Raw genomic sequence first — 20,583 nt, forward strand, 5'->3', positions numbered from 1 at the left:
CGCAACTCCCAGGCCCCACTCGGCCCCGTAATGGCGGCTAAATACAAGCACGTGCAAGGGAAAAAGTTCTTGCCATGCGATGATTATTTATTTTTGCCTCTAATTTTGTGACTTAAGGATAAAGTGAACTAGAGGAGATCTACTAGCATTCATCCACGCCAAGATTTATGTAAGGATATGTCTGGTTTTAGCTAGTAAATTTAAAAGCGAACACCACCACAAGAAAGCGACAAAAATAATGCAAGGTGAGTTTCGGACGACGCTTTGTATTGTCTTAAGGATATGACAGTTATTGGGCTTTTTGTTGTCCTTTTTGTTTGCTTTGAGAATGCGAGTGCTTAACTTAGTAATCAAATTATTTGAGCATAACTCCTTTTGTTTTGACATTCTTTGTTCTATCTTTGTTCTTGATTGTGTTGAAATATTTCATAAAGGCTAACCAATATCGTGTTGCATTGGCATATACTGCTAAAGAAGACCCTTTTTTGTATTTATATCCTGTGCTCTTAGTCCTAAGAAGATACATATCCTTAGAAGATACAGCAACTTTTAAAACTTACAAGAGAAATTTTCCTTACCGAGTATAAAAAAAATCAACCCCTATTGCCAATATGTATTGTTGTTATTGTCTGCATCTTGCATCTCATGTGTTTATTTATTTTTTTCAAATAGTTGTGGAAATTAGTCAGATTATAGATGTCTTGATGAAAATATTGTTTTGAAAGAGATGTCACTCTTTTATGAACCAGGGACTACCTGAGGGCCAAGATGAATGCTAAAGACTGGAAGACATGAGAATTGAGAACCATGTCTTGAAAGATAACAGTAGGGGGTTCTTATTCACTAGTCATTTGATACCCCCACACACATGGTCCCAGGAAAGGGTGGGGTGATTAGACGTTAATAAAAGCCTGTTTCCAAGTTGAGAGTCAAAAACTGTCAATACCTTAACCCCTCTTGATATATTCTGGTTAAAAAGTAATATAAAGTCCAACATTGGAACGATGAGAGGAAGAAGTGGTGAAGTAGTAGAGACCATCTCAAGGAGAATGATTGATATCTGTTGTTTACAAGAGACAAAGTGGAGGGGTAGTTCTGCTCAGATGATTATGGGTAAAGACACCAGATACAAGTTTTTCTGGTCTGGTAACGACAAAGGCACTGGCGGTGTTGGTATCTTGCTTGCTGAGAAGTGGGTGGAACATGTTTTGGAAGTCAAACGCATCTCAGACTGAATCTGTGCCATTAAGATCAATGTTGGTTTCACCATCCTGACCATTTTCTCTATTTATGCCCCTCAAGTAGGTTTGGATGACGAAGCTAAGGACTCCTTTTATGACGAACTGTTTTGTGCGGTCTCAAAGACCGCTGAAACTGAGTCCTTGTTTCTATGTGGGAATTTCAACGGTCAAGAATGTGCCCTGCAACACAAACTGGTGATATGTGACACCTTCCTAAAATTCAGTAAGAAATGAAACAAGTCTTTACCCCTAGGCTTCGTGTCTGGAAACTGAGAGACCCCGGGATAAAGGTCAAGTTCCTAAATGAAGTAAAAGCTGGGTTAGATTCAGCAGATGCACGTACAGATCCAATTGAAGACACCTGGCAGTCCCTAAAAGGGTCCCTAATGGGTGCAAGTGAAAAGATCTGTGGATACACAAAGAAAGGTAACTGGAGAAACCAGACTTGATGGTGGGATGACTCCGTTAGCTCGGCCATTGATGAGAAAAGACGTCTGTAGAAAGTTTGGAAGAAGGGCGGCAGCAAGCAAGAATATCTGACTTCTAAACGCACTGCGAAGAGCATAGTTCGTGCCGCCAAGCGGAAAGCAGAGGCCAGTAAATTTGCAAGCGTCGAGAAAGATGACAAGGACGTTTTCCGCATTGCCATGGAGAATGGAGAAGAAGTGCAAAGACGTTGTGGGTGAGTGTTGCGTTAAAGACGATCAGGAGCACATCTCACTCACTGATGATGCTAAGAAGAATGCGTGGAGAGAACACTACAACCATCTGCTGAATGTTGAGTTTTCATGGTCCCATGAAGACCTACCTCCTGCTTACCAAGTTGAGGGACCTCCAATCCTGGTAACATCTGAAATGGTGGCAAGGGCAGTGTGCAAAATGAAGCAGGGCAAAGCGGCCGGTCCCTGTGGTGTTGTGGCTGAGATGGTTAAGGCCTCTGATGAAGTCAGCATCTCCATCCTGGCCAGCCTCTCATTGCCGAGAAGAGGATTCCTGTAGACTGGGACTTGAGCCACATCCTCAACTTCTACAAAGGGAAAGGCGATGCGCTGGAAAGGGGAAATTACAGAGGCCTCAAACTAACGGAGCACTGCTTGAAAATAGTTGAGAGAGTGCTGGAGAAGGTGGGCCGAAGTTTGGTGTCCATTGATGAGATGCAGTTTGGATTCGTGCCTGGCAAGGGAACGACAGACGCTATTTTTGTTGTGCGACAGCTCCAAGAAAAACATCTGGCTAAAGGAAAGAGTTTGTTCTTTGCCTTTGTAGACCTAGAAAAGGCATTTGATCGCGTTCCTCGTGATATCTTATGGCGGGCAATGCGTCGCCTGGACCGGAGTGGTTCGTCAGTACAATACAAGCAATGTACTCCCATGCCTCAAGTAGAGTGTGCGTCAGCAATTCCCTTATGGACAGCTTCAAGGTACAAGTTGGTGTCCACCAAGGCTCTGTGCTGAGTCCGTTCCTTTTCATTGTAGTACTTGAAGCCCTTTCTGCAGACCTCCGTAGTGGTTGTCCTTGGGAGTTACTCTATGCAGACGACCTAGTAATCTCCTCAGATTCTTAAGACACACTCCTGGCGAAGCTGTGCATGTGGAAACAGGGGTTAGAGTCAAAGGGGCTCCGTGTTAACATGAGCAAGACTGAGATCCTGATGTCTGGCCCTGACTTGAATTCCTTGAGAGACTCTGGAAAGTTCCCTTGTGCTGTATGCAGGAAGGGTTTGGGGAGTAACTCCATCTTCTGCAGTGGATGTTCTCTTTGGGTGCACAAGAAGTGCAGCAACATCCCTGGTAGGTTAACCCCCAACCCATTATTCAGATGCAGCAGATGTCAGGGCACTGCACGCCCAATCGATGGCAGACCCCTTGCTGAAGTGATAGTGGACGAACAGCGCCTGGAAGTCGTTGACTCTTTCTGCTACCTCGGTGACACCATCTGTGCTGGAGGTGGCTGCGAGGCGGCCATAATTACCAGAACAAGATCTGCCTGGGGAAAATTCAAAGAGCTCCTTCCAGTTCTATCAAGCAAAAGCCTATCACTCCGCACAAGAGGGAAGGTTTACAGCAGCTGCGTCAGGAGTGCCATGCTCTATGCTGGCGAATGTTGGGCTCCTAAGAGCAGTGACCTAGCAAGGCTGCAGAGAAGCGAACGTGCAATGCTTAGATGGATGTGTGCACTGAAACCCGAAGATGACACAAGTTTGAGCACCATTCGGGACAGGCTCGGGATCGAAAGCTTGGAACTGGCTCTCCGGAAAGCTAGCCTCCGGTGGTTCGGGCAAGCGTGGCATCCAACCGTAAAGCATGGAGAGATGCTGTAAAGAACCTGCGCGACCCCGAAGTGAACCTCCATGCGGCGTCACACCTGCCAATAGGTGGACATTGACGTTAATGGATAGTGAGTGAGTGAGTGAGTGAGTGAGTGAGTGAGTGAGTGAGTGATGGGAAATCAGCACTAAAAATGGTACATTAAAACTTCAGTATTGCATCTCATCTAAAATTGTGTCTAACACTATATTCTATCTTTGAAACGCTGTTTCATCCATTACTTGTTCTTTGCAAAGACAAAGCTTGTCAGAATGTAGGTTTACAAATGTTTATTTATGGAACTTTTATTAAGGGGAAGGGTTTTTTAGAGCAAGATACTTAAACTTTATAACACTAGCAACAACCTTGTTCTTTTTCAATAATAGAATTCTGTTCACATAGCTTGGATAGCATAGACATGGCCTCTTTAGAGGCCTGTGGTGGTGAAAGGGTTAAGATAATGGGAAAGTAGGGGAAATGTCAAGAAATGCTCAATCAAATTATTTTCATTACTGTTATATTTTTTTCACCAAACCTTTCAAGTTGAGTCAATTTCCTTTATATCTCCTCTCCTGTCGACTAATTTTTAGTCAATTGATATTCTTTGCTTCCTCTCTACCCCAAACATAGATCAATGAAAAGGTTTGGTTTGAAATTATAATTTAGCATTTTAGCACTGTCAGTGATGCCTTAGATGATTTTTTTTAAGATTTGCTTCCAAAATCAATCTGTTTTTTCTTCATTGCATTTAGTAGGCCACCAACAACAAGGCCACTATATGGTAAAGGGTGGGTGCACCAATATGTAATCCATGAAAGGAGATATATTTTTGGATTTTAATTTCCAGACATTTTTTTCTGAGAGAATCGCCACTAAATCAATGCATAAAAATTACAGTATGGCATCTAAACAGTCTAAATATATTATTTAGAATCTTTGGAATGTTGTTAAATCTATGACATATTCTGCACAAGTGAAAATTTGTGGGAGTATTGTTTTGATTAAAAAAAATGGAACTTCTATGATGGGACATAAGAATTTACCATTAGACTCTTGACAGCCATATTCACACCAAGAATTGTGTTTGTTACATTTGATGTACTGCATAATTTAAATTATTGAATAAGGCCTGGATCAATCTGGTTCGTACAATAAATAAATCTCAAAGAAGAGAGCAGGATCCTAGATCCCCAAAAAATACATCGATCAGTCAACACAAAAGGTGTTCAATGCTGGCTCCGCTTTTAGGCAGCGCCTAAATTTATATATTATTTTGATTTAATGCTGATCAGTGGTCTTTTTAGAGAACCCCTGTACCGCAACATGTTTGTCCCGTCCTCCGAGCATTGACTTTCTATTAGAAACTTCTAGTTCTAGAACTTGTTTCTTCGCAGATGATTCTCTGGGAATCTTGTCGGATGCAGTATGGCGAAATACCTCTATGGTCATAGCTAATAGATGGAGGATAATGAAATTAATCTTGTCGGATGCAGTATGGCGAAATACCTCTCTATGGTCATAGCTAATAGATGGAGGATAATGAAATAGGATATGAAATAAGGAGGACCCGTTTCAGTCTATTTCCCAAGGAATCATATCTATATAAATGGGGGTGGCTTGTTATCGGTAACCCGATGTTTCGGTAACCCTGTCTCAGCTCTGTTTTGTGGCGTTGGACGAGCCATCGAACCGGAAATGCTTCAGCAACAACATGGCGGCTAGTTGGAATCAGATGTGACTTGTTCCTTTCTTTCGCATACAACAACAAAGGTAAACTACAAAGATGCATTCTCGGATCCGCATTCTCTATCTGTTAGAAATACACTATTGCGATATTAGTTTTAAAACGGCGCAATATAAACTGCATGGTTTTCTCTACAACGTAATTCACTCATCATGGCCGACAATCTTGTTATAATTAGTTTGTAATCAAACTTCCTTGTTTAATAAGTAATATCAGTAAAAACTTAGTTAATGCATCTGTAGGTTATCCATTTACTTTATTAGTAAGTGACATGAATACACGTGCAGATTCATTCATTTTTGTGTTTTTTTTTCCAACGACAATAGTTACTTCGTTACCGCGTTTTGCTTGTTGTTGGTTTTGTGGTTCCAAGACTCAATTTATACATACTTACATTCCCCCTTCCATACACAGAAAATGGAATCAGAAAACTCAGGTGAGTGTGGAATTACAAGTCATGTCTGTAATAATTTTTAAATCATCTCATACATGCCATAGGGGATATAATTATTAATAATCATGACAATAATTATATCATATTGAGATACAGTCGAAGCTCTCTGAGCGACCGCTCTTGTAAGTGATCAGCTCCGATTACGAACACGATCACGAATCACTGATTGAATTGTCACACAAACTCTGTAATTCTAACCCCTCGTAAGCGACCAACTTATCTGTGCGACCAGCTCCGTTAACGACCACAATTTCAAACCACCAACTGAGATTTTCTTTAATTTTTAAGCTCTCGTCAGCGAATTTCATAATTACTATTTTCTAACTTCAATTTCAACCATGGGATTGACATTTCTTTTTCACCAGAAAATGCAAGGAATCACTAGTCCATTGCCAGCTCCACGATTTATCCTTTTTCCAGTTACAATAGCCATCCACTTGTTCATTGCACGCTTTAGAAATCGGCTAACAAAAGACACCATGCGATAGTGGTAGACACAGAAGATATTCTCATGACGAAAAGTAGTCGATATAAACGAGCATAACAAGCTACTTTGCGTAGAATCAATTGCTATTAAATAAAACAACTCACTCTCTTGATAAGTCAAATACCTAGTTTTAAATCAAGCAATAAACCAAAATATCACAGCTTTGTTATTATCACCATATCTTTTAGATTCCATTTAAATTAAGCTCCCGTAAGCGACCAACCCCTATTTTTCAAGTTTTTGGCACCCAGTGGTCGCTAATGAGAGCAAGCTCTCGTAAGAGACCAGCTCCGTTAACGACCACAATTTTCAGTTCCCAAGGTGGTCGCTTACAAGAGCTTCAACTGTAGATGTATATTACTGAGATCCACTTGTATAGCCTTTGTGTTGCTGAGACTTGCTGAACAATGTAATAAAGCCATTGTCATGTCACACAGGGAGTCCACTACAACGGTTTGAGTTAGGTTTGAATGGTTTTTGGGCTTTGCGGCTTTCTTGATTTAGAGTTTTAGTTTGACTGTATCTCCAGTCTCTATTTTAGAGCCTGGTTCTTATGCCTGTTGCAACAATAGAATGGCTCCAATGTGACAGGGCAGGCACGTAGCCAGGATTTTGGGTTTTGAGAGAGAGTTTCAGTTACCCATTAGGCAGACCATGTTATCTAAGGTAACTCATCCTAGCTCACAGCGGTACTTAATTTCCCTTCATTAGAGTGGACCTTCCAGTCAAGTGGGGTGGGGGGTGGGGGGGGGGAAACCCCTGAACCCCCCTGGCTACGTGCCTGCAGTATACATACTCAGAGTAAGATAATGGCAGCTAATCCTAAACTTATTAGGGCTGATTCACACTATGTCATCAGTAGAAACAAAAGATAAGCAGTTGAAGCCAAATTATATAAATAGACTGCAGCTAGACACCTTGGAACTACAGAATAGGTATCCCTTCATCTGGTACCCATATAAAGATCATTGTTAAAAGACAACAGAAATTCTGTGATTGTTTTGCTATAATGCACTTGATGTCAAAGATCTTTTAAAGACTTTGTCTATAAGAAAAGGGTCGAGTCTTAAAATGTAGTATGAAAATAATATGGGCTCTTATCATATCATCATTGTTGAAATCGTAAATATGAATTATCTACTATATTAAAGGATCACTTTCAAGCCAAGTGCAAGAGGAAATAGAGAGTTTAAAGGAGTTGTACCTAACAACATCTAAAGGTAACTTGTGAAGTATTTTTATAATGATTTGATGAAATCTGAGGAATTGTTGCTACAGAAGTTCCAATATCTACATATATTACTACAGCATTTCTAAGCAAACAGAGCTTTCATATGTATAGAACATTTAACAAACAAGCCAAAGGGGGTAGTGGTCTGCTAGTGAACCCCTTTTCTGTATCAGCAGTGGTAATTGTGTCAGATATAGTTGAGGTAGTCAAGGCCCTGACCATTTCCCTGATTATAATACATTTCTTATTTATATTTTGTGGATAATGAGGAGTGCATTTACCACAGAGCTTGAGAACTGGCAGGACAGCGAATTCCTTGTGTGCTGCTCAGATGAGAAATTTGATGAGCTTATCAAATTTCTTACTCCCAAGGTGAGAGGCATGCTGCATCCATATAACCAAGTATCCATTAAAAAATTAGTATGCCATGACTAGTTAACACAATTCACCCACAGCTAGACAGTCAAACAAATTTGGATCCAATTTTGTTTGGGAAAATATGTACAGACATGAACGCTTCCATCAAAGCTACTGTATTTAATCTCAAGATAAGGACAGTGTATGTGTCAGAAATTTCATATTATTTTGATGTTTGTAGGATCTCCAAGGAGCTGTTCTGATATTTCAAAGACAAATTGACATTGAGAAGCAAATAGTGAACTGCCTTGAGTCACTCAGTTGCACTGGGGCAGATTCTGACGCAACTAAGAAACTGGTTGGACATCAGGGAAGACTGGCTGTATTGAGAAGCCGTGTCCTGCGTTGCTTGACCAAGGTTTGAAACAGTGATTTTCTCAACTGCAGGGACACATATAGTCTCTACATGTAGTTCCAGCTGCCATTTTGGACACAATCTGTCAACTTTGTAAAATTTGGTGAATTACTGTAGTCTAAAACTGAACTTTCTGTTCCAGTTATCCTTTTTTTGTTTATCCTTTTTACCTCACTTGTTTAGTCATAGCTTTTTCTTAGATGTACTTCCTCCTAATTCTTATTGCTTTGGTATGCAGCAACTCCAAGATCATGGCAACAAAGAATGCGAGCTTCCACCCTGGAAAAGCCCATCCTTCGTAACCAAGTCCCCAAGTTCTTCCACTGGTGTGTAGTGCTTCAGGGTCGGGGAAAATGCAGGATCCATTTTCAATTTCTTATACGTTTTTCTTTACATGCAAGAAAATTTACCCAAGAGGTCTTGTCTTTGGGCTGGAGTAATTTTAATATGGTTTACCAAAAACTGGTGAACAACTGCCAAATTTCGTCTTCTGTTATTTAAGACCAAAATGATGATGGTCCTTTGTATCCCCTTTAGACCTACTGTATGTAGGGCCATTCAACAAAATGCACACGTCATTATACTTTGAAAATACTGTGCTTGTACTGTATTCCCCAGTTTGGTTTTTGATATATTTAGCAAAATGTTTAGCAAATTTATATTTAAAGACCCACAATTTGTTTAATTTTCAATAGAGTATTCCATTATATAAGAGCCTTTATTTTTTTTTTGGCTTAGTAGGTTCTTTTATTTTGGGGTATTGAAAAAATTCTGCCTTTAGTTTCTCAAATCACTAGGGTGATGGTACACACAAACAGTGTTTGTGCACGTTTTTAGCACACACAGTTGTTGGGTCCTTTTGATCACGAACAATATTCTTGAAAATGAAGCCTGTGTCTGCTTAATAAAAGAAGATAATTTCTTCTCTAAGTCCTTTCGATTAACGGTTAATTCTCTTTTCATGCAAAGATGAGGCCATCAACAGCTGTAATGACACTTCTGAGTATGGATCAAAGGACAGACATGCCAATATTTCATCTGTACAAGAAAATCCAGGAAGCCATACCAACACTGTACAAGGCGAAGTTACACCGGCACAAGATGCTGCAGGTGGTTCATCAGAGTCTGTGGAAGGTAATAGGGACACTCAGAAGGGGAACAGCAATGGAACAATGAGTTCAACAAGCACACAAGCTTTTCCAGCCGCTTTGAATGAGACACCACTCAGTGGAGCCGTGCAAACATCTGAAAATACAAGTATTCACGACAAAGAGATGACCAGTGAGGAAGGCGATTCAACTAGTGTGGCCAACACTCAAGTGCCACCAGGGGACGGTCTTGATCAAGAGCAGAATGATGAAGCTAAAGCCGTGTCAGATGCAAACGAATCAGCAGACGCTTCTTTGCTAAGCACCGGTCTTCAGTTTAACCCTTCTCTAGCCAAAGAAATAACCTTAGAATCGAGCACACCACCTCAAAGTGAAGAAATAACAACAAAATCGGACGAAAGAGCAGCTGCTATCAAGGACACAGTGGACTTGAGGGAGATGTCAGTCGTGTTGCAAAAGGCAGCAGCAGAGAACAGGAAGTCATACCAGGAGTGGAAGCTGAAGCGACAACAGAGTGAGGAGAAGCCTGTTGACGGGAGCACATCCCCACCCATCAAGCCCCTCCCCTACAGAGGGGGCTCTTACAAGAAAGCCATGGAAAAAGAAATGAGAGGGCTAGGATTGAAAGAGGAGGTAAATGTCTGGGTACTCATAGTAACTTCTATACATATAACCAAATTTTTGTTCTGCAGAAATGAGTTGTTCATACCTATGGCCCTCCGGGTTGTATATGGTTAAAAGTTATCGTGTCTTAAATGATATATCACATTCTTATGTGTATATACAATGACTACGCTGCATGTTAGTGTACATTTATCTTGCTATTGCATATCTCGGCAAGCAAATGATGTCCTTAAATGTCATAGAAAATGGTGTACAGGGCAAGCCTGTCTGCAAAGGTGTTGCCAAAGAAAGGGCGGGCGCAGTATTTTTATTACGACTATTAGTTATTCGGACTGTATCCTTTTGTTTGTTTTTTAATAGGTTTTGTTTTTTTAAGGATGCTACGAAAGTGGAGGTGGCCGAGGACCAGCCAGATGCAGTAATAAAAGAACGAGTAGACTTCCAAAGCTGGGACCCAGTGAGTGCTGTGTTTATTTACATCTATATTATATTATATTATATTATATTATATTATATTATATTATATTATATTATATTATATTATATTATATTATATTATATTATATTATATTATATTATATTATATTATATTATATTATATTATATTATATTATATTATATTATATTATATTATATTATATTATATTATATTATATTATATTATATTATATTATATTATACAATATTTATAAAATATAATCGCATTATATTTTAATTTAAACTGTTTTTTTTTTATCCAGACTCCATTACTGAGGGACTTATTTGGTCAATTGAAGCGTGTTAATGCTGCAGAGCCCGTAAGTATTTTTAACTTTTCGCATTGCACTCTGTACGGCTCACTCTTGTCACTTATCACTGGTATTGAACAAAAAAGAGTATTTTCTAGGGCCAATCTGGTCAGGATATGCCCAATGTACGTATGGCAGGCTACATGGATAAGTTACCAAGCAGCTACAAGCAAAAGAAGGTACTGTCACGCGGCACGTAACGAAACGCTATTGATCCTGTAACTAGTAGCTGCAAACTTGCTTGTTAATTGTTTGCTTAAGTAGCTTAGCCATTCGGCAAAAAGAACCATTGAAACGGGAGAGTGAAAAATAAATAATGTTGAGCGTTGGGATTTGATCACTAATACCCGTCCTGTACTCGTTAACTAATAGAGTAGAAAGTTGGATCTGAGTTCATTAAAGCTTTGAACCCTAAGCAGAACCTAATTTTAGGAGTAGCTAGATAGTAGTTTTATGACAGTAAGTGCAAAAATGGTTGCAATTCTGGATATCATAATAATCAGTGTGAAGCTTGCCATGAGCACTAGCGCAGCAAGCATGTAGTGTGCTACCACCAAGGGCTTGCCGACTACAAGCCGCATTGTCACCAGTTTACTTCCGGAGATCCGACGGAAACCTCAACCGTTAAAAGACAAAAGAATCTATTAGAATCCGAGATGTTTAACAGGCCATCTGCTCTAAATTATCAATCACATCCTCAAGACTCTAAACTTCCACACACTGCTTTCAATATTTTGAAATATTTTTCGCGTTTTCCGTTAAAAATAATCGGAAGTGAACTGGTGACAATGCGGCTTTAAGAGCATAAAGATAGGGGTGCAGCAAAACCTCCAACACTTCTTATGAAGACCTCAATCCTGCAACAGCGCAAAGGAGTAAAGCCGGTACCTGCCCTCCCACCAAAATCTCGAACTTGTTGTTACAAGTGGTGGGTAACCCGGGTTTGATCGTACTACACTTTCTCAGAGCTTCTTTTTGTTCTTTTCTGTTTTTCATTTACATTTACTCTTTGAACACTTTGTTCTCACTGGCTTATAAGAACCACTCTATGTTATGTACTGTACTTTGTATTCTGTGAATTTGCTCAAATGGGAAGGCAGTACTCAAGTTTTTTGGGTTATGGTTACAAAAACTAGCTAACGTGGATACCTTTTGTGTTTGTGCCTATTATTAATTTCTAACTTTGGTTAATTTGAATTTACTCGAAGTCGTCTATTTTCAAAAGCTGGAAGCGAAGACACTTCAAGGCCTTCGGGGGAAAACTTTACTATTATGAGGTGAGTTGACAAAGCTTTGTGTAAGCATATTGCTAGTACAGATTTGTAGGTATCTAATTTGCTGCTTTTCTCTGTGAATGGATCACCAGGATCACCGTTGTGCTGAACCACTTGGAATCATAGAGCTGAAGGACTGCTCAGTAAGACTTTAATGAAATCTTTAAGTGATTCACTTCTGAATGCGGTGACTCTCATGATGTGTCTTCGCTTAATATTCAGGTTCTGATCAACGGCAAGATGATCGAGATCATCGAAAAGGTGAAATATTCTAATGTGAAGCGGAAAACATTTTAAACACTTGAAAAGGATGATCTTTCTCTGCCGAACCCAGATTTAAAGAAAAAAGTCTTATCTTTCACTCTTTTACTGTCACGACCATTATCTTGGTATGGATTTCTGACGTTTTTTATTTGGTAGGGAAACCTCGTCTTAAGAGTGGAAATAATATTTTTTTTGAAAAATTTCAATTAGGATGGCAGTGCTGTTCTCAAAGTTCGGTGTGCATCGTCTACAGAAGCGGAAGATTGGAAAGAGGCTATAGCAGAAGAGTCTGCAAGCAACGCGGTGGACTCGCCGGGTAGCAGTCTTGCGGTGAGTACTACTGGGCTCATGGAGTTTAAGGTTGAGGTACAGCTTGCCCTTGACCGGGAAAAATATATTGTGCATGCATTAACCTGTTGTCAAAGTAATTTTATTGAAACCATACAAACCTGTTATCGAAGTAATCGTTAATAACGAATCTACCTATTTTCTTTTCGTACGAGGTGCAAGTAAACTGTACGCAAAAACGCCGAAAGAAGATCAATGTCTTTAATAGAGTTTATGTACAACACCCTCTGGTTGAAAGCCGATGTTAATGTATTACATTAAGAAATGTCTGTGAAAAATAGGGTGTCTCTAAACTTTGATATCTAGTCCCATTATAGAGTTATTGTATTTTAATGTTGCAGTTTATAGATTTCAGTTATATCCGACAAGCATATTGCAATAATTTTTAAATTATTTGCAACACTTGACTACTTTATTACAGGACTCTGTGATCATCATAGACCTGGGCTCCAGTTCAGTCAAAGCAGGCTTTGCGCAAGAAGAAGGTAAAGAGCTCTTTTTAACAAGTAAATGCCATCTCTTTGCCATTCAGGGCGTACAGGACCTCTATTAACCCAAACCGAGATCGGTAACAATTAGTTTCACTCTTTGAAATGCACGATTTGCTTTGTCCTACTTCACCAAAATATTTAAAGGACCCAACAATTTCTTTTTTGTGATTCTATTTTCTATCTGTGATTCTATTTTCCATTTGTGTAGCTTGGCCCCAGTCAATTTTCCCTTGTGTCTGTGCGGTCCACAAGGAGGATGAGTAAGTAATCATAGTGACGCAAATTTGACATATCAATCTTACTACGTGATATGCATTTTTGTAACTTGTTTTCTTGTTCCCGAAGCTCCAATCGTATGTACGGATTCCAAGCCTTTGAGCCCCAGCGACGTAAGAACTCAAAACTAGTTTTTCCTCTCAGACGGACATTCAAAATTGATAAGGTAAATTATGTAAGTCCGAAAATGATGAGGCCTGTGTATTACGCGCTGGTCGGGCACTTCACCCACACAGAATTCCGACAAAATTAGTCACTTCTTTCTTTTCCAGCTCAAGTTTTCTACATCAGATTTGATAGGAATCCTTGAGCACGCGTTCTTGTCCCTGAAGGTGGACCCCGTTAAACACAAGGTACATACGAGTGTTCTCCTCAGGATTATTGACCATGTCAGGCCAACAGTAGACTAATTCATGAATTGCTCACCTCCCTTCACAGGTGATCATGACAATACCACAAAACACTGGGTTACAGGAGAAGGTACTACATTGTTCATCTCATTTTAAATTAAATACTAAACTTGGGAAGATGTAGACAACTTGTGCGTAGTAACTTCGTTAAGTAGCAGACGCGTGTCGAGAGGGAGGGGGGGCACTTTGCTCATTCCGAGTTAAGTAATGACGTGAATAGTCGCTTAATCAATTCAACTCTTTTTTTGGAAGTCGGATAGAAAAAGAAAATATCTTGTGACCTATTATCAGAGCTAAGGATGCCATTTTGGCACTTAACCGTTACGCCTTACGTTTTTCTCTAGACACGCCCTGAGACGAGTGATGAGAGCTTACCTTAAGATAATAATATAATTATGAATAACTACAGTTGCCTTCTCCGCCACCAGCATTTCACGTAATTTATTTGTGTGTTGCTGCGTCTGCAGGAGGAGCTGGTTGAGATACTGCTGGGATATTTCCGCGTACAAGCTGTTTACCTGCAGGAACAGTCGATTCTAGCCATGTACTCTTACAGTGCAGTCTCCGGTATTGTTGGTAAGCAGTTTCTGGTATTAAGGGAAATTTTCTTGGCTTCTGTGACCTCTAGTAAATGTCTGAGCGTAAACCTCGTGTATTGATTCATTTGTTTTCGTGTTTAAAAACTAACACTTAACTGTTCTATCATTTTAAGTTGATGTTGGAGATCACATTGATGTGATACCAGTGGTAGAAGGTACGTTTACCTAATCAAAAGGTACATGCTTGTGTGATTTTTCTCCATCTCACCCTCATATGGTCTTTTAGCATCGCTGCTGCACTAAAGTTTCATTACCTTACAGGGTGTATAATCGAGTCTGGTGCCACGAGGTTGCCGTACGGCGGCCGACAGGTCACGGATACCTTAGCTCGTCATCTCACTGAGAAAGGGCACAGGTAAGTGCCTCCCTCCCCCCTAGTTCTGTCTTGTGTGTGAGCCACCCCCTTTTCTTCTCATCCCCCTTTCTCTTCGTGCTTGCTATTAAGACTATACGCTCTTCAGGGATATCCCTGCTATACTGTATCGCGAGATGGAAGAGTGTTTTGTAAATAATGCCTTTGATTTTGTCAAACTATCGTCGTACGAGTTCTGCACACTGTTCCATGCTGTTTATGTTTATTAGTGAGCTAGCATGTGTGTGTGCACCTTCACTAAAGATAGTTTTGTATTTTGTCCTAGGTTCTTCTCTGAAGTAGAGACCTATGTTGCAAGACTTATCAAAGAGCAGGTCAAATAAAACAAGATTTTAAAACCCCATTGTGATAAATCTGACATAAGGATCTTTTCTTTTTCTTTAGCACTTGAAAAAAACCCCGCCATGATTCCTTTCAGTGGCAGAAGTCATTTGCCATTGGCACTGGTACAGTTTTTTGAGCAGCTGCTCAATAACTTATGGTATCTCTTCCTTGTGGCAGGCTTGTTATGTATCAGAACAACGTGTCACAGATGGTACTGATGAAATCCACTCAACAGACGTGAATTTAGCCAAGTATAATCTTCCTGATGGAACCATGTAAGGGTCCCATACCTTGAATTTGTGTAATGGTAAATAGTGAAATGAAATGACTTCTTGGTTCCTCCCTTCCTTTGGTCCAAGCCACCATAGTAGTATCAAACGATGGGGGGGGGGGGGGGCAGGGGGAGGACGAGGGTGGAGCCCCTTCCTCTTCTTGCACCCTTATTGATAGGCAGTGACTAAAAAATCGAAATGCTATTTTTCAACAGAAAAGTTAGCCTTGACACTGCACGGTACCGTTGTACTGAAGGACTGTTTGAGCCTCGTCACTGGGGTAAAGACCATCTAGGCATTCATGAATTGGTCTATAAAGCAATCCAGGCATGTGCAATGGACATTCGCAAGCAGATGGGCAGAAGCATCTACCTCAGTGGGGGAGGGTCCATGATTCCAGGTCAGTCTTATCTCTGACTTGACTCTGACTTATTATTTTCTGTTTTGAAATAAAATTATATTATTGTAAAATAATTTTAAGGATTGGTTTCACATTGTATCTTGTAGGTTTTGCTGAGCGCCTCCAGTTTGAAGTCAGCTCAATGTTACCACAATCTAGCCACGCCCAGGTGAGCGTCTTCTTTGCTGCTATACAATATGATTGTTAATGTGAAATGTTTCACGTGTGCCATGTGTGTGCAGGTTCACGCTGGTACCGATCGCCACCATGCTGCCTTCATTGGAGCTTCAGTAGTTGCCAGACTCCCAATCTTTGATCAACTGTGCGTGTCCCAGGAGGAATGGGAACAAGTGGGACCAGATGCCCTTGAAAAATGGCAGAATTTGTAGATATGCAAGCAATACTCTACACCCCATTGACACAAAAAACAAAAATTCAAATATTTTTATCACATATAACCTGCACAGAGCCATTTTTGTAATCAAGTAAGATTATTCTTTGCAAAGCAGACATAGTGTGTAAGCAATAAATGAAAATAATGCTAACAGATGTATTAAACCAGTGTTTTATTTATTTTAACATTCAATCATGAGCCACACAGATTGGGGAGCCCCCCTCCCCTATATGATAGTCCTTTCCCTACATTCTCTCCCCCTCCCCCCTAATTATGATACTTGTTCTCTTTTCAGCCTCCTTCCTACCTATATGTGGGTTTTCATTTTAACTTGTTTTTACCAAATTTTGATATCAATACAAAAATTCTGGCATACAACGCAATCTCTCTCAATGCAACAGTCAATTTTGTACAATCTACAAATGCCACAGAATATTTAGTAAATAAACCCCTTCTGTCGGCTGGGATATCAGCGGATAATGTCCAAGGATTAGAAATGGTACGAAAAATAAACCGTTGGCCGAGAAGCGAAGCTTCGAGGGCAACTGTGAAATTTTGAGGACCATTTCTCATCCGCGGACATTATCCACCGATATCACAGTGAGCCAAAGAAGGGGTTTATTTATTTTATATCCCAGTGACTACACTTAAAATGCGAAAAGTGTCTTCATAGCGCGCTGACGTGCACTGGAATGATGCCATGAGTGTGCTGTTATTTTTGCCATTTGCAATTCATAAAAATCCATGCAACACTCCAAAGAACAAAAACTACAAGCTCAAAACTTGCATTTCAACTGATGGATTTTCACAGACTGTTTTCTTATTGTTCTGCTGAGAGCTGGAATAGAAATTAAAGCAAGAGTTTTCAATTTTAAAATGTCTTCTGCGCGCGCTGACATGCACGGGAATTATGCAACGAGCGCGCGCTGTTGTGAAGTTTTTCTCATTGTTTTTTCTTTCGTGTTTTAGGATAAATTCTAAAAAATGAAAATTCATCACCGGGATATAATCCAATTTAAACCCTGAGGAAGTGAAGACGCTTCATGCTCTTGTGGCAAATAGTAGTAAAAAATGGTACCCATTGTAGTACCATTTTTATTAATAAAATATTCTTCTGGCCTTCTTCTGTCTTTGCTATGATCCAAACAATCTGGAATAAAAAAAAACGAATGAGACGAATAAGATAATTGATCATTTCTGATAAGTAAAATTTAGGAAAAAATCAAATGTTAACTTACATTATCATACAAATCATCATAGCCACATTCCAGATTCCAATAAATATTCTGAAGTATCTCAGATTTAGTAAAAACTCTCTGAACTTTTCAGCTGCAATAAAAATACAACATTTATGGACCACTGATCTTGCAAGTCCCCTATTGCGGTGAGTTCTGTACACAAATTGTTATTATAACACAGTCTTTAGTTCTTACCAAGAGATGGTTCCCCCTCCTCTTCACCAAAGGATTCTGTAGGGGATTTCTTTTTCCTGGTACAAACACAAACAAATCATTTTCAGTAAACAATGTAATCAAAAAAGTAGAGCTTATCTCTATAAAACATTTTTCAATACTTCGATATTGGTACACACCCCCAGGGGGTTCTTCAGGGTAAAAATAATAGGGATGCTCGTCAGGAAATTTGAAAAAATACCCCGAAAAAATACAGGCACACAAAAAATTGTTACACTAATTCTAATTCTATGAGAAAAGCCTATTTTTTCTCGGATACCCCCCAAAAATACCCGAGGCCCGATTTTGACCCCTACAATATATAACGAGCACCCCTATCAGGTCTACATGGTAAGAACCCCCCCCCCCCCCCTCCTGGGTACACGCCTGGACCCCCCCCCCCCCCTGGGTACACGCCTTCCTGGACAAGCAATGCTGGCACTTTAGGGTGTTAATGTTGATGAGAGTTGTTTGTATTTCATAAGCATGTAAACAATAGTTTACAGTAAACACCAGTGTTTGATTGGTTCAATGGTTAGGCTGTAATAATCTAATGAAAATGGCAAACCATAATATGCCTGCATATAATACTCACAGTTTGAAATTAAGAACTGCACAGGCGTTGATTAGTAATGTCCTGCAATACAAAGACCCCTTAGACGAATTAAGCTACTTATTGTAACATTTGAATGACTTGATAAAGTAGGTAGGGTAAAGTAAAGTTAAGCTATCCAAAGGTTTGCTCGATATCAAACACTTAAAAATTGGCTGCGTCTCGCACATCTAAGCGATGTACTATTATTGCTTGTCTTACATACCCAGCAATAATAATATCCGATATGAAGGCCATTGTGATACTATTTCTCTCTCAAAAAGGCAAGGAAATGCTTCCTCCTTCGTATCTCGTCTGTTTTCCTGTGAGTTGGCATCAAGGTGACCAGGCCTGAGGGATCACTTCTTTACTCTCCGGGGAGGGCTGGGGTAAGCGGTGAAAAATATATTTAGTAAATATTATTTTTTTTATCATTTCATACATTAAAACAGCATTCTATGGGTTTAAAAGATAAATTCAATCGTGAAGGATGTGTATATTCTATGTTTCTAAACTCAATTTGAAGCAGAAAGGCAGTATTTCATCCCCCCCCCACAAACAATTAAAAGTAGAGCCTAGTCTCCTTTATAACTCACGGTAAGACTTGCAATAACAAAATCATGATATCAAATATGGTAACCCGCACATCGCTTTACAAAATTATTTTCTCTTTCGTCGCTGTTTCAGTCGTTTATATATACTTTCTGAACTCTAAAAGCGATGGCTCAACAAATGAACGTAGAAGAGGTATCCGTACTGGCTTAGCCGATGGTCTACAAATCGCTACATTTGGTGCCAACTGATTTTGGGGTCCGGACTCGCGTTATGGCGGAATTCGCGGAGTTCAGCAGACCCAAGTTGGATACACTGGAGGAACAACCGTCAATCCAATATATACGAATCTGTGAGAGTTTAATGATTAGTATATAATGTATAATGTTAAACGAGAGGTATTAGAAGTATTGTGTAAACAACGAAACGCGTCAACAACTTCACACAAAAGTGCCAGTTCTAATTGCAAAATGAACATTTTCGATTTTCCGCTACGTTCCAAATTACGATTGGTTAAATTTATTATCAAATTCAGCATCTTTTTTATTTCTATTTAGTAAGTCTTGATAATAATATTTTTTTTCACAGAGGTGACCACACGGAAAGTATAAAGATTTATTATGACCCTTCGATAGTCTCGTACAGACATTTACTCAAGGTTTTCTGGTCAATCCATGACCCGACAGAGGTACAAACACGACAGTACCGGTCAGTGATATTTGTCCACAATGAAAGTCAACGCAGACAAGCAATTGAGTCTCTTGAAAATGCTCGGAGGAGAATCAAAGGCAAAGTCAGGACAGTGGTGGAAGGCGCATCGCGGTTTTATGAAGCTGAAGGGTAGGACGGCCTTTTTTCCCCCCATAGATTATAGTATAATTGAAATGACAAAAAAATATAAACTAATCTTTACTTGTCAAAATAGCTTGCACAAGACTAAACCCATATTTGTCAGGTGTGTGGGGGGGATATCCATGTCCTGTTGCTAGGCATTTTTTACATGTAGTGTGTCCACTTTTGAGCATCATGTTTGACAGGGGAAAAAAGGAGAGAAAAAATGGGGGGGGGGGGGGGGTAAGATTATGATTCATTTATCCAAATTTAACATGTTTCTTCAGTCATGAATGGCAATGCCCCCAAAGACCGCTGAGTCCCTGAGCATGTCATGTATAATTACTTTGTCTAAAAAAGATACTTATGATAACAGGGACATTTATTTTTATATCCTAATGAATAAAATTACTTTTTACTGAGATTTGTTGTTGGATAGGTATCACCAGAAGTATCGACTGCGACAAAACAAGACAATGATGCCACTTCTACAGAATCTATCAGATAGAGAATTAATGAACTCTTTTGTAGCAGCTAGACTTAATGCACTTGCCAACGGAGATGCAGAGGCTGCGCAAGTTAAGGTTGACTTGGATGATTATTTTGCAAGTACCCCAGATGCTAAAGAAAATGCCGATGAAATTCTACAAATGATATCACATTTATAACCTCAAGAAGCAGACACATTTAGAGTGATTCTGCTTTTAAATCTATTGTATATCAATTTTGATGTAACTTATTTTCAAAGCAATTTTGCTGTATTAAGGGCATTGTGTTATGATGGTGTCAAACTCAATTGAAAAAGGTTTGACATCTGATGAGTTCACAAGACCTTTATGTCAGCAAAACATGGTATTATTGCACAGTTTGAAAAACTCATGCAATGTGTTCTTGTTTGGATTTTAATAAAGTAATATTTTTCTTTGGTTTTGATCCTGTGATTTATTGTGTATGATAATCAACCCTTCCTTCAAAT

The 20,583-nt window shown here is 39.5% G+C and overlaps 3 protein-coding genes and 1 long non-coding RNA gene across 5 annotated transcripts; 3 read left to right on the forward strand and 1 right to left on the reverse strand.

Annotated features, from left to right (window-relative positions):
* The first annotated feature begins 1,862 nt into the window (after positions 1-1,862).
* Positions 1,863-2,695, forward strand: LOC125568053. The gene is made up of 2 exons (XM_048729378.1): positions 1,863-2,168; positions 2,210-2,695. The coding sequence occupies exons 1-2, from the start codon at positions 1,863-1,865 to the stop codon at positions 2,693-2,695; spliced, it is 792 nt and encodes a 263-aa protein (XP_048585335.1).
* Positions 2,696-5,178: 2,483 nt separating this feature from the next.
* LOC5517166 lies at positions 5,179-16,360 on the forward strand. Its single transcript, XM_048729716.1, has 27 exons — positions 5,179-5,317; positions 5,706-5,727; positions 7,384-7,452; positions 7,750-7,835; positions 8,062-8,238; positions 8,474-8,561; positions 9,205-9,977; positions 10,345-10,425; positions 10,709-10,765; positions 10,855-10,935; positions 11,965-12,033; positions 12,123-12,173; positions 12,253-12,291; positions 12,505-12,624; positions 13,064-13,127; positions 13,342-13,393; positions 13,479-13,575; positions 13,682-13,762; positions 13,848-13,889; positions 14,287-14,395; positions 14,532-14,573; positions 14,680-14,773; positions 15,057-15,105; positions 15,293-15,390; positions 15,603-15,787; positions 15,895-15,956; positions 16,030-16,360. Exons 2-27 carry the CDS (start codon positions 5,709-5,711, stop codon positions 16,174-16,176), a joined length of 2,832 nt encoding a protein of 943 aa, XP_048585673.1. The 5' UTR covers positions 5,179-5,317; positions 5,706-5,708; the 3' UTR covers positions 16,177-16,360.
* Positions 16,361-17,141: 781 nt separating this feature from the next.
* On the reverse strand, positions 17,142-18,745 carry LOC116621149 (small integral membrane protein 7). 2 transcript variants are annotated; one of them, XM_032387143.2, is made up of 5 exons: positions 18,451-18,745; positions 18,228-18,269; positions 17,615-17,670; positions 17,420-17,510; positions 17,142-17,331 (listed from the first exon to the last, which is right to left on the reverse strand). In XM_032387143.2, the coding sequence occupies exons 1-5, from the start codon at positions 18,480-18,482 to the stop codon at positions 17,316-17,318; spliced, it is 237 nt and encodes a 78-aa protein (XP_032243034.1). In that variant the 5' UTR covers positions 18,483-18,745; the 3' UTR covers positions 17,142-17,315. The 2 variants fall into 2 exon arrangements, with proteins under 2 accessions (XP_032243034.1, XP_032243033.1); XM_032387142.2 differs by lacking the exon at positions 17,420-17,510.
* Positions 18,746-18,850: 105 nt separating this feature from the next.
* LOC5517167 lies at positions 18,851-20,533 on the forward strand. The gene is made up of 3 exons (XR_004297343.2): positions 18,851-19,128; positions 19,365-19,616; positions 20,047-20,533. It is a non-coding gene; the product is annotated as an uncharacterized LOC5517167 (long non-coding RNA).
* The last annotated feature ends 50 nt before the right edge of the window (positions 20,534-20,583 follow it).

Source organism: Nematostella vectensis, chromosome 1 (genome assembly GCF_932526225.1).
Source record: "Nematostella vectensis chromosome 1, jaNemVect1.1, whole genome shotgun sequence".
NCBI classification, from domain to species: domain Eukaryota; kingdom Metazoa; phylum Cnidaria; class Anthozoa; order Actiniaria; family Edwardsiidae; genus Nematostella; species Nematostella vectensis.

Excerpts from the sequence above, each read along its gene's own strand:
- LOC125568053 (XM_048729378.1), top strand. The coding sequence starts at position 1,863 with ATGACAAGGACGTTTTCCGCATTGCCATGGAGAATGGAGAAGAAGTGC. Across the intron at positions 2,169-2,209 it reads GTGGTGTTGTGGCTGAGATG|CCTCTCATTGCCGAGAAGAG; the intron begins GTTAAGGCCTCT and ends CATCCTGGCCAG.
- LOC5517166 (XM_048729716.1), top strand. Across the intron at positions 13,576-13,681 it reads GGACATTCAAAATTGATAAG|CTCAAGTTTTCTACATCAGA; the intron begins GTAAATTATGTA and ends TTTCTTTTCCAG. Across the intron at positions 14,396-14,531 it reads TGCAGTCTCCGGTATTGTTG|TTGATGTTGGAGATCACATT; the intron begins GTAAGCAGTTTC and ends TATCATTTTAAG.
- LOC116621149 (XM_032387142.2), bottom strand. The coding sequence starts at position 18,482 with ATGGCCTTCATATCGGATATTATTATTGCTGG. Across the intron at positions 18,270-18,450 it reads TCGGATATTATTATTGCTGG|GACATTACTAATCAACGCCT; the intron begins GTATGTAAGACA and ends TTTGTATTGCAG. Across the intron at positions 17,332-17,614 it reads GGAGGGGGAACCATCTCTTG|ATTGTTTGGATCATAGCAAA; the intron begins GTAAGAACTAAA and ends TTTTTATTCCAG.